Source organism: Meleagris gallopavo, chromosome 4, assembly GCF_000146605.3.
Source record: "Meleagris gallopavo isolate NT-WF06-2002-E0010 breed Aviagen turkey brand Nicholas breeding stock chromosome 4, Turkey_5.1, whole genome shotgun sequence".
In the NCBI taxonomy this organism is placed as follows: Eukaryota; Metazoa; Chordata; class Aves; order Galliformes; family Phasianidae; genus Meleagris; species Meleagris gallopavo.
Window position 1 is genome coordinate 47972945 of NC_015014.2, and position 12192 is coordinate 47985136.

At 34.3% G+C, this 12192-nt stretch overlaps 1 protein-coding gene across 1 annotated transcript in view; it reads right to left on the reverse strand.

The window, feature by feature from the left end:
* The window catches only part of SLC30A9 (solute carrier family 30 member 9), a 27197-nt gene that overhangs the window by 7536 nt on the left and 7469 nt on the right, over positions 1-12192 (reverse strand). The window contains exons 8-16 of the mRNA XM_031553149.1: positions 11232-11299; positions 10254-10356; positions 8380-8435; positions 6975-7110; positions 6591-6630; positions 6090-6161; positions 5503-5610; positions 4038-4203; positions 2047-2176 (exon numbers count right to left, since the gene is read on the reverse strand). Of these exons, the coding sequence (XP_031409009.1) occupies positions 2047-2176; positions 4038-4203; positions 5503-5610; positions 6090-6161; positions 6591-6630; positions 6975-7110; positions 8380-8435; positions 10254-10356; positions 11232-11299 (879 nt within the window). The remainder of the gene's footprint in view (positions 1-2046; positions 2177-4037; positions 4204-5502; positions 5611-6089; positions 6162-6590; positions 6631-6974; positions 7111-8379; positions 8436-10253; positions 10357-11231; positions 11300-12192) is intronic.

Below are 12192 nucleotides of genomic sequence, written 5' to 3' on the forward strand. Positions count from 1 at the left end.
AAAAAAAGCAGATGCCTTCGCTATTTCCTTTCAAAACATCACCTACTGACATATCAAAGGCACAGAAGTATATCTATTTGATGCAAATAGCTGGCTCATCATTACACCTCCATTTGACATATAGTTTTCTTTTCTTCCTTTATTTGCAAACTAAGCCTAGAAAATTTCATTCATTTTCTGGAAGCTTCTCGGGTATCACTTGCTGGCAGAGCAGGATACTGTATTTTTTCGTTATTTTCATGCATTCCTGCTTATCCATACGCTGCTTAGCCTGGGAGTCACATTACCAACTCATCTTAAATCCCACAACAATTACTGTGAAAGCTGCTGTAAGTAATGCTCCTCAATAATATGAAAAAGAAACTCAAAGACAGCTGATAAGAACTAAGACCAGGAGATCAAGTGTATAACAAACTGAAACAATAAGGTTAAGGAAGACAGGATGTTACACTCCTTGATTTCCTCAGAGCTCTTACACCCAAGAAGCAAACTGACCAGAAGCCATTTGTCCTCTAGTATCTCAGCCATAGAGTGGATGATACAGCTGCAGTGTAGGACAAATAGGTGATTTGTAAGACTCAGTAAAAGAGCCAGTTCATCACGTGTATACAACTACAAAACAACAGCTTTGTTTTTAGTTTTAGGGTAATAGGACAGTAGAGACTAATCATGTACCAAAATAAGGTTAAAAAAACATCCCTCAATCCCACTGATGTTGGACTATCACAAGGGAAGTCTAACAAGAAAAAGAAGTGAGATTAACCTGAATGACAGCACTTCAACTGATAAATTTTACTACTTCAGAATAAGCATTGTTGATACCATTACAGGATAAGCTAGCAATTCAAAGAAGCACAGACAAAAAGGCAAGTGTTATGACTGCCCTTGATTATGGATGACTGAGTCCTACTGAAAGTGGCTATCCTTTAATGATGTTTTCATAGCTGACACAAGGGTGCTACTGAACAGCCGTAAGACTTGGCAATATAAAAATAAGCAAACCTGTGTTCCCTGTTGCACAAATCTGATAGCTCTCTTCCTTCCAAAAAGTATATTAAATTGAAATCCAATACATGAACAGATCACTTATTGCTCTCTCTATATATACACACACATAGATATATACTTTTATTGTTATTAAAGGGCGTTATGTTTTAAAAATTGAAACGCGGCCTTATGGCTTAAAGACTTGCAGTAATTACACACAAACTCAGACAACTGCTAAGTCATCTTTAATGGACACACATACAATGCAGACATCAAATTTTCATTTTGAAAGGACAGCAGAGAAAAATCTAATAGCTACACAAGTAAATGCATTTAATAAATAGTTACTCGTGAAAATAGATGTGTCAGCAAAAGATTTTTGCCTACTTAAAATTCTCCCTGTAGTTTAGATAGATTATTCTTTACTACAGACTTCATAGCTTTACTATGTAAAATTAACCCTAACTCAGTGGGGTTCTGCATTTCAATACTGAAGGAGGGATTTAAAAAAGCTTCTCTGAACTACTCTAGAATCAGAGACATCAAGGATGGTTAATTGATGAATGCGAATGCTGCCAAAACGCTGAATCACACCCTGCAAACAATCCATATTCAAGTCTAGCCTGAAAGGCAAGATATATAAACTGCCACTGCATCTTTAGCACCCAAGGCAAATATCTGTGTCAAAAAGCATGTTTATTCTTAGGTGATAGGCTTCTAGCTTTGCCTGAAGTTGTTGTAATTTAAAAAAATAACATCTGTTTGATGAGCTGTATTCTCACCAGAATGATTTTAGACAGATCTGCATTTTTCTAAGTTGATTTAAAAATCTGTCCTCTTTTTCACTCAAGCCCTGCTAAGCCCAGAAATGGGTCTATCTCAGCAGCATGTTATCACAATTCTGCATACAGATACACTAACACCAAGTAAAAACATCTGCAAACCTTCAAAATGAAGTCATTTCAATGTCTCAAATACTTGAAAAATTTTTAAGTATACTTGAAGCTGCAAAGCAAAATCAAATGCTGGAAGTAACAAAATCACTTTGTTTAAACATACTTGTAGCAGCTGTTCAATGTCTTGTTTTTCCAGGTAAGAACGTGTAACAACCCGTCCATCAAAGTCTACTTCTGCCTTGAATCTCACTTTGCTCATTCCCATATCTGTGGCTTTAACATCGTGAATTGCTCTGAAACCATAATTTTTAAATTCAAAATTATTAAAAATCATTTTGTCATCACGCACTCCATTAAATACTGATTTACATTTAACTAGTTCTATCACTCCCACAGGTACCTGCTACACCAACACAAGCATCCCCACCTATTAAAGGGATGGCTACAACAAAAGGAAGACTACAGGAAGCACGGTAGACTTAGAATTAGATTTGTAGTATTTGAGAAAAAAGCTAGAAGCTTATTTTTAAATTCTAAGTACAACTTATTTGATACCACACGGAAGGTTTTGTGCTTTCCTCCACTCTAAAACATAATTTATTCTAGAATTAAAAAAAAGGTACATGCAGCTATTTAAAAATCTTTAAGTACCCTCAATTCTGAGGTAAGGAACAACGAGCTGATTCATGGTAGTTACTGGAAGGACTTGTTGCAATTACAGAAATGCCCTTTCCTAGCTAAATGCACAATTTGTAAGGGTGTGATTTGGAGAATGTTCTATTCCAAGCTACATTTAACACATGAAAAAGTACTGGATGTTGCGTCTGGAACTCGTTTTTGATCATACTGAATAATTGATCATGAATAATCACAGTACAGCTGTAACTGTGACAATATTTATTTATTCAAACGTCCCTAAAAGATGCTTCAAGATGAATGTTGCAATATTTTGGACAAGTGAATCCTTCTGTTTTGTTACTATATAGCTTTATTCAATTTTAAGTAAGTTCCACGATGCACAAATAGAAGTAATAACCAAAAAGCCCTATATTTTTCAGGAACAGGATACAAATAAACTTCAGATAGAGACATATTGTAGTTTATTACAACAGTTCAATACTTTAAAATAATAATAATGAAACTCTTTTACCTTTACTTCCTTAGTTAGATTAACAAAAGCTTACTTTATCCTTAACACAAGTAGAAATTAAAATTGTCCCTGCATATTAAGTTTCCACATTTTTCCATCCAGGCCAGAAAAATCCAGACTAAAATGCGGGAGATGAATTGCAGAACATTCAAATTTTTGAAATTTGTTCAGACATTTCTGAAGCATTCCTGACAATGTAGGACTTAAATAAAGGAATAGCTTAAAGAAATGAAAGGTCTTTTTTTGTTTGTTTTCCTTCAGACCTTGGAACTGACTACAAATAAATAAATAAATACCCTAAAATATTGTAGCTGATTTACTCAGAAACATATTCACAACTAAAGATCAATAAGAAAACCAGAAATGTTTTGCTTCTAAATTAAGGCTAATAGGGTTGAAGAAATCCAAAATAGCTCCTTAAAAAGCATTTATTCAAGATTTCTGAATTACAATGAGCTCTAAGCTTGCTCTTTCCAATTGCAAATCTCCAAAGAAAGAGAAATTAGCATCACGTTCATTCTGTAAGCATCTAACGTGCAGAATCTATTATACCATAACATTACTGCAGCACTTCAGTGGCAGCTGCTACTGAACTCCAGACACTGAATATTAACAGTAACACAGAATTAAAACAGTTAAGTCTGATAAGCTATAAAAGCAACATGGCAGCATCATTTCTGTGCTAGCATTTCATGTATTTGAAGTTACTCCTAAATTTGTCACGGCCTTCTCAATTAAGTCATGTGACAATTCTGGGAATTAATGTGGCTGCTGTTACACACATGCAGTTTCCTTTCAGCTGTGGAACATCTGGGAGGTAGAAGCATTCACTTATTAAAATTTTCAGCACAGAAGTTAGTAACAATTAACATTCTAAAATCTCAAGACAGAAGATTCCACCTTAAAACTAGGAGACTTTTCTTAAGTGCTCTCATGATTTTTCCCATATGTTATTTTCCTTCTTTTGCTGTTCAGTACAATTTTTGAGTTGCAAAGATTCTCACCTTACTACAGGGTCACTTTCCAGTAACTCAGTAAGTCGCTGCAGTTGTTCAGGTTGAATAGATCGTCCCAGCAGGGCTTCAGTGTTAGTGTAGATCAGAAATGCTGACACAGTTCCTAGCAAAGTTCCAACGCCAAGAGACCCCACGCTGTCATAGTATGGGTTTCCTAAACAAGACATCTCAAATTAGTTTATGGTGCATTTCTAAAACGTATCAGGTAATTCAGATTTCCCACTGAAAGGAGAACACAGTTTGTTCAGGTGTGGTTTCTTGTTTTGTTTTGGGGATTAGCAATTCTTTATTACCAATCAACAAGAGGAAGTTAGAAGAAAAAAAAGTTATCGTTAAGATAAAGCCTCAAATCCCTCCCTTCCCCCAGACAGAAAATACCATATATTCCTTTCTACTGCAATACTGATGAGTACGCTGTTCAGTTATTTGGGTTTCTGGGTGCAGATTTAAGTTTATACATTTTATATATTACATTTATATGTAATAGCACAACCAAACATCTTTGTTCTTTTATCAGTGAAGCAGCATTGTTTTATGAAGTTAATTATATAGCTGTAATTTTGATGGAAAACAAAACAGATTTCCTACATGATCTTTCCTATCAACTCAAATCCTTTCAAGTATTAATCATTTTTGGAACACAGTTTTTATATAATGGACACTAAACATGTATTCAAATTGGTTGAAACAGCACTGTGTTTGAAATTTACAAAGGAAACTAGAGTTGGAATTAAAAAAAAAAGACTTCTCCATAAAAAATTTAAACTTGCAACTTATTCGTTAAAAGCCACAAACACAAAATTGCTGTACATTTTTTAAACAATTATTTTAAAAAGTCAAAACTTTTAAGAGGGGCAAATAAATAACATTCCCTCAATACATTTTAACTGTGCAAAGACAGATTTTGAACCAGTTGCTATACACATCATGCATGATTTTGGTCTGCCACATTGCTCGAGAACCTTATTAAAATCAGAATATAATACTAACACCATTACATATCAAAAGGAAGGAAAGAACTGCTTCCTTAAATTCCCCTCAACATGCACATGCAGCTGAATACCACTGATTACAGAAGCACTAATTATGTAGAATATTTAATTTAAATATGTGACTATAACAAGCATATTCTTAAAATATCTTAGCTTGTCCACAAAAACAGCTCAAAAGAAAGTTAGATCCATTCATGGACACATACTTTTTCAAGCCTAATCCCTTCAATAACAAACACAAGGAAAAACAGACTTTTTTTTTTTTTAAATACTTTTAACTCAAATTACTGGAAACCAGATCAGAGAACAGCACAAATTTCTGAAAGCCCATATAAGTTCAGGGATCAGAGAAGAGTAGAGCTGTATTTAAGTCAATCAACGCAAGCCAAATATTCTGTGTTCATATAATTAACAGGAAGAAATTCATACTCAGTTTGCCTCAATTTGAGGCAGAATTTTACCTGTTAAAGAAGTCAGACCCATACAGGTAGCAGCTACAGCCACGCTCAGAACTGCTGCAGCATCTTCCAGTAACACTACATTGGTACTTGGATCACGACTCTGCACAACTGCATACACAAAAAAATTGACTGCTTTGGAAATCTTAGTTTTATGACATTCTGCATAGTACTCTATGAACAAAACTAACACCATCAAACGAGACAAAAAGATTTCTTAACTATATAGTTGCAAACTGTGAATTCTATATGCTTTCACAAAGCATTCACAAATAAAGAGAACAAACCCAGTGCATATCATGGAAGCAATTGTGGAAGTTTCTCCTAAACATTTTAAAAGTGTAAAGCAGTATTTATTTAAAAAAAAAAAAAAAAAAGGATTTCAGTAAGAGTGTTTAAGTACTGCTACTTAAATCAACAGGTTATCATCTAATTTGTAAAATGTCTTTCTTACTAGAATAAAAAATTAACCAATAAAGCAGGGGTAAATTGGAAGGGAAGGGACAAAATTATTTCTATAATTATGCAAATGGAATCAAATAGATTCTGTTTTAAATAATCACATACCTTACTGCTACAAGGACACATACCATATTGATAAAATGACAGACCCTTGGCTCGAGCACTCCTGCGGATTTCATTGATAGCGACAAGAAGGGTAGCTGAAACAAGACCAAAGTAGCTGCTGAAAAAATTAGAGGCAAAAAAAGAAGTGTTCATTTTGAAAAGGGGGGATTTTTCTTCGTATCATCACAACAGATCATCAAGAAAGAAAACTGACTATTCATTGATCCTCTGGCAATGCAGAAAGTGTTCTTTTCCCCACACGCCTCCCCATTCAAATCATCAGTTAATCCACACGGATAGTTAAATACCAAAAAGGCATCTAGATACACTTTCAAATGCTGCATTTTTCAACTTCTTATTACAAGTAGGTAAAGTTTTCCATTTCTTTTGTTTAGCACAGTTGTCACCAACAGAGTTCAAAATTCTACTGCTGTGTAAGTAAGGACTACGTATAAGCAATTACTCACAATACAGTCTCAGACATTAAGAATATTTTAATAGAAATATTGCTTGGAGCTACATACCTCCTTCAGATACCAATGACCCTGCCAAAATGCAGTATGCCTGTATGGGGTGAGGATGAAAAAAAGAAATCTCAGTTACTGTCATATTGATCTCTTTGCCACAGACTACCCTAAAGCTGCATTCCAGAATGCCATTAGACACCTTGCTATGTAGTTGTTCATAAATAGAAAAACAAAGGTGATCTTGCAACCCACAATACTTGAAATAGACAATATATTGTAAAATAGAAAAGAATCCTGGCAGGCAAAACCTCAAAACATAGTTTCAGTTAAGTGTTCTGGGATTCAAAATGACTCAAGAAGTGAATTTCAGAGGGTGCCATTACTTTCCATTAAGTCAGCAGTACCACGTACAGATGTAACAACAAAACAAGATTAGCTTACCCAGAGAAGAGATTCTATAGGATGAGGGTGGAGTAAACCCATGATCCCATGATACCACGAAAGTCCTGCACCCATCATGAAAATGCCCACCCCACTAATCAGGGAGGCAATATAGCGCATGTTTGTGAAACCATACCTAGAGATAAAGAAAGAAAGTGATTTAGGAAAATAAGTTACCACATCTCCACAAACATGTCTACAAGCTTTCTCTGAGACCACTCAAAAAACATTATCAAGTACATACTAAGACATCAACTATATATATTTATCTAATTCCTTTTCAAACAAACTATGCTAGCTGTTCTACGTCTTAGAGACTGTTTTTTTTTTTCTAACTACTGTAAAAAAAAACTTTCATGTCACTTTCACATTATATTGAAATGCTACTTCTAAATAAAAACTCTAACCTTATAGGCAGCTAGTCTACACAATTTTTAATGCTAATGAAAAGGGAAGAAATCTTTGACATCTTTATTTCAGCTAACTGCAAACCTTTAATGCTTGCAGTCTTTATGAGAAGAGGGAAGAGGCAATGAAATATCAAAGTGTACCTTTATTCCTTATATTAAATGCTACTGCAAACAGTACATCTCTCAGTGACATTTAAATAATAGTACATAACACCAACATGGAAGAAGTGAAAAATGTGATTGTTGAAACATTCCCGGCATCTCCTTCCAGTAAGTTATTTAATTAAGATTAAATTTCTTCAAATTACTTGAAGCTCCTAATGGTGAAAAACTGAAGTTACTACGTAAATGAGACATAAATTAAACTATTGCTTACAATTAAAAATGACTTGCTCAAATATGTAAACTGTAAAGCATGTTATGACCAAGAAACCAATCATGGAGATGGTAGCTTCAGATGTTCATGAAGCCATAAGAACGTATCACTAAAACCTGTTACTTAGCTAAGAGCAAACAGTAATTTGAGTCAAACACCTCTTCTTGAAATACAAGTAAGTTCACTTGCAAAAAAACAAACAAACAAACAAAAAAAACACAACAGAAAACACTCTGTTGGGGTTTGGGTTTTTTGTTGCTGTTGTTTGTACTTTAAATGTTAATATTAATGTGAGTGATATGTAAAAACAACAAATCTAATCACTGGAAGAGGCAGAAGAGTTCAGAATAGCTTAAGAAGAATAAAGCCAATTAAAACAGCACATCAAAACACATAACACAACAAAAAGCATTAAATATAATATGTATCAAGCCACTGAAGCTAGAACTCCCGCAATTTGGGAGAAATCTGTCTGCTTTTATTTTTTCTTCATATTAAAAATAACAAGCATTTCAGAAATGATATAAAAATGGCACATATAAAAAGAATAAAAACTGCACAAAGCTGATCTTACTCCTACATATGATTACTGAAACCATTATTTACTCCAAAAGCTTACGGATGACTAGGGTCAGGCGTCCTTGCAGACTGACTGATGCCCAAAGCTAGCAATGCCTATTTAAGACAAAATAAAAAATATATATACATTAATTGAAGAAAATATTAGCACAAAACCATGACAATTAGTAATATTCTGTTTCATATGAACTTGAAAGAGAAATAGAAGCAAATGCAATGTGCTGATTTGCATATATGTTTCTGTTCTTCGTGTTTTATTAGAACTGGAGCATAACCCTTAGTAACTGTTAATCAAATGTAACCTTTTTCCTCCCCACAAAAAAATTGTTAATTATAACTGTAAGAGATTTTAGAATTGTAACCTGAAGGGAACACCACATGTAATCACATGTGTTATCACTCTGCTTCAGTGTGAAGAAACACAGTTTTTCAGGAAACAAAACCACTTAAATAGATCTCTTTTGAAGAGGAATTATACAGAGACTATGGTAATGGAATATAATTTTAAAGCAATAATTTCATAGTTCTCAGCATTCTTTTACCAAGGGATGACAAAGCAAACTCCATCATTCCATTACCATACCTGACAGGAAAAGTTTTTCTACTTAACATTCAGATAAAATAATGAAGAGGTATACTTTGTACGTCAGCTTTGTTTCACGTCTCACTGACGACGCATGAACTACATGAATACAGTTCTAATTATTATAACTCCTCTTTCAACTTACTTCTAAAAAAACTTTCAGAATTTACATTGACTTGTCTCATTCTTACATTAACAGAGATTAAAATTTAATTGCTGAAGTATGAGGACATGCATGCATTAAAAATTAAGACGATCAATATATCATTCTTGTCCAGGATGAGCAGGGATCAAGGCAGAGAGGGATGATCACATGCACTAAAATTCAGGTATTTGGTTCTGATTCTGCTTCCAAATGCTAAGACTGGTTACATTATGCATGCGCATAGTGACAAACAAGATGAGGAATAAGTCCCAGGACAATCTGTGACTAATATTTTAACCTGTATAAACTTCATCAGTGTACTTTCATCCTGTTATTTGAAGAGAAAGTAAGTACCAACTGAAATAGGAATGATGAATTATATGAAAAAATAACAGCTTAGAAGGCTGAAAGTAATCACGGGAGAGGTAAATCAATGTACATATACTACAAATAGAATTATCAGAGCATAAACACTAGCCCAAATATTAAAATGGGTTTTTATTTATAATCAGAGATAACTCTTTCTAGACTCTGCAAATAAGGTCTCTAGACTTGGTCAATTACTCCATGGTTGGTTTATAAACTCTCTGCCAAATTACAGACACTAGTGTAAAGAACAGAAGTGCAGCCAGATAAGCCTGCAGCAATTACTGTATTTGCCAAGCGAGTGTGCAACAGAGTAGCAACAACACTGCACTCAGACTGCAGAACAGCAGGAAGAGCCCTGGGTTTTGCAATGTTTCTGAAGTAATGAGCATTTCTGACAAAATATGCCTTCATCAGCCTACAATTTGATAAGAACTAGACACAATAGCAGTATGTTTTACGTGATACTCCCTAAACTAAACTAAAAATGCACTTATTTATTATTCGTATGCAGTGAAGAGTACATTGCGCTCCTCCTACATGTATGCATGCATAGCTTGTCACACCCTGGGCAGGCTTCATAATCTGAATGATTTAAATCACAAAATTATTTAATCACTGAGAAGAACACAAAAATCACACTCTCTCAGATGTAACTGAATAGTTAAATAAAAACTAAGAAGACTTTAAATGGCCTTCAGACTAAATACTAACTAGTACACTGAATAACTGCTTTCCAGGATGATAAAAACAAGTATTTACTTTTATTCTTTAAAAAAAATAATTACAAATAAGCAGCATGAAAAAAAAAACACCTCACCTGATTGCATGTGTCTGCTAAAGAATGTATAGCTTCTGAAAACATACTTGCAGAACCCGTGTAAACCCAAGCAAGTAGCTTAAAGAAAAAATTCAACCCATTTCTGAAAATAAAGAGAAGAAATAAGCTAAAAAAGCAAATCTGAATATTCGGTCTTTAACGTTTTCAGCAAAACTAGAAGCAGTGTATAATCATGCAATCCCACTTCCCACTTACTAGAGGAATATCCAGTAAGGACAGAGGAAAGTTTTCAATTAAGAGAAATTTGTGAGGCAAAAAGGCATGTCATTTCAAAAGATAACTAAAATAGCTAAACAAGCATCTTTGCATAAGTTTCCATTTTGCTCCTTTGTATTAACAATGTCTTAGTAAAGAAATAATTCATTTTAAATATATATTTTACAGATGTACAGGTCTTATCAGATATGAACGGTAGCCACCATTAAGCCATGCTTAGGAAAACTTCACATATTTTCATGTATGATCCCAAACACTCTCTATGTTCACTTCCTTTAAAACTGGATTATTAGTTACAAGTTTGAGTGCAAGAAAATGAAAGACACAGTACTGAGTAACAGCAGAAAGAGAAAATGGTGTCATTTGCTGCTGTCATATGAAAGATCTTTAAAATGTACCAAATAAAAGGCTTCCTTTCACAAGAGAACAAGGACAAACAACTTTAAACATCTGCCTCTGCATGCCCTTCATAATGTTGGTTTTAGCTTCAATAAATTACTTAAACATCTTAAAAAAAATGTGCTCTTCTCTGATCACAGAGATACTTTCTCTCTTATCTCCACACACTGATGAATGTATTTACTGAACATCTTTCTTGCCAACAGGAAATAAACAAGTCTATTAACTCCAGTTACAGAGACAAAGGTATCTTCATCTTCAGTACACAGAATGTTCTCCTTTCCAGGATAATAAAAATCAATATTTTTCATCTTTGCATAAACAAAACTTTTTTAAACTTACATGCAAATAGCTACCATTACCACCTTCCCTGGTCCCTTGAAAAACATAGCTGCTGCACTGGAGCGTGGCTGTAAAAAGAAATAAGAGAATATTAAAACAAGTTACTAAAACAAAGCAGACAAATCTTGAAGAGAATCTCCTAAAGTATCTACTGAACAAATTACTCAATAACATCTTTGTACTGAAAAAGTGAAACTGTAGTCCTTGAAGACTATTAATTTACTACTGAATGTTCACTGAACTGCAGTGAGGTCTTACACATTACTACGAATGGAGGGCTATAAAAAAGACAAACAGTCAACAGAACCTCCAGTCTCCACCAGGGGCCACTGCAACCGTAACAGCAGGAGCCAGCTGTTCAGCAGGAAAATGAAATCAGTCTACCATGATGGAGCACCTGGATCTAGGGAAAACATCTGCCTCAGCAAAGAGGAAGCCAAGAGTAATGCAAAAACTTGTGTGACGGCTTTTTCCCCTCAAGAAACCCATTGCATTTTCTTAAATTAACAGCATATTTACTACACATTTATAGACTATAGGTCAAGCACATCCAACTCACAGCCCACTTTTTAACAGTACATGCATTTTGCATTTGTGAACAATTATTGTCAAGGATGAAGCACAGGAAGAGTCATATTTCAACCAAAATCTCTGATGAACACTCTGAGAGCTCACTAAGGTTTGCAACCACTTCCATCAAACTAGGCATTAGTTTCACAAAACAGGGTCAAATATCCCACTAGTTTTATGTTTTTGATGCTCTCTGTTTTTTAAGTTTTAATAAAAATACACAAAAAAAAGATTTTGTTACCTATATACATTAACTATAGTACATTTTATATGAGACCCAAGACACTCATGTTTGCTCAATGAGGCACAGGCAAGCCAAAATGTTGGACACTCAAGTGATGTAGGTAAAATCCAAACAGACACAATTTTGTTACCAAGAAGGCAACAGACA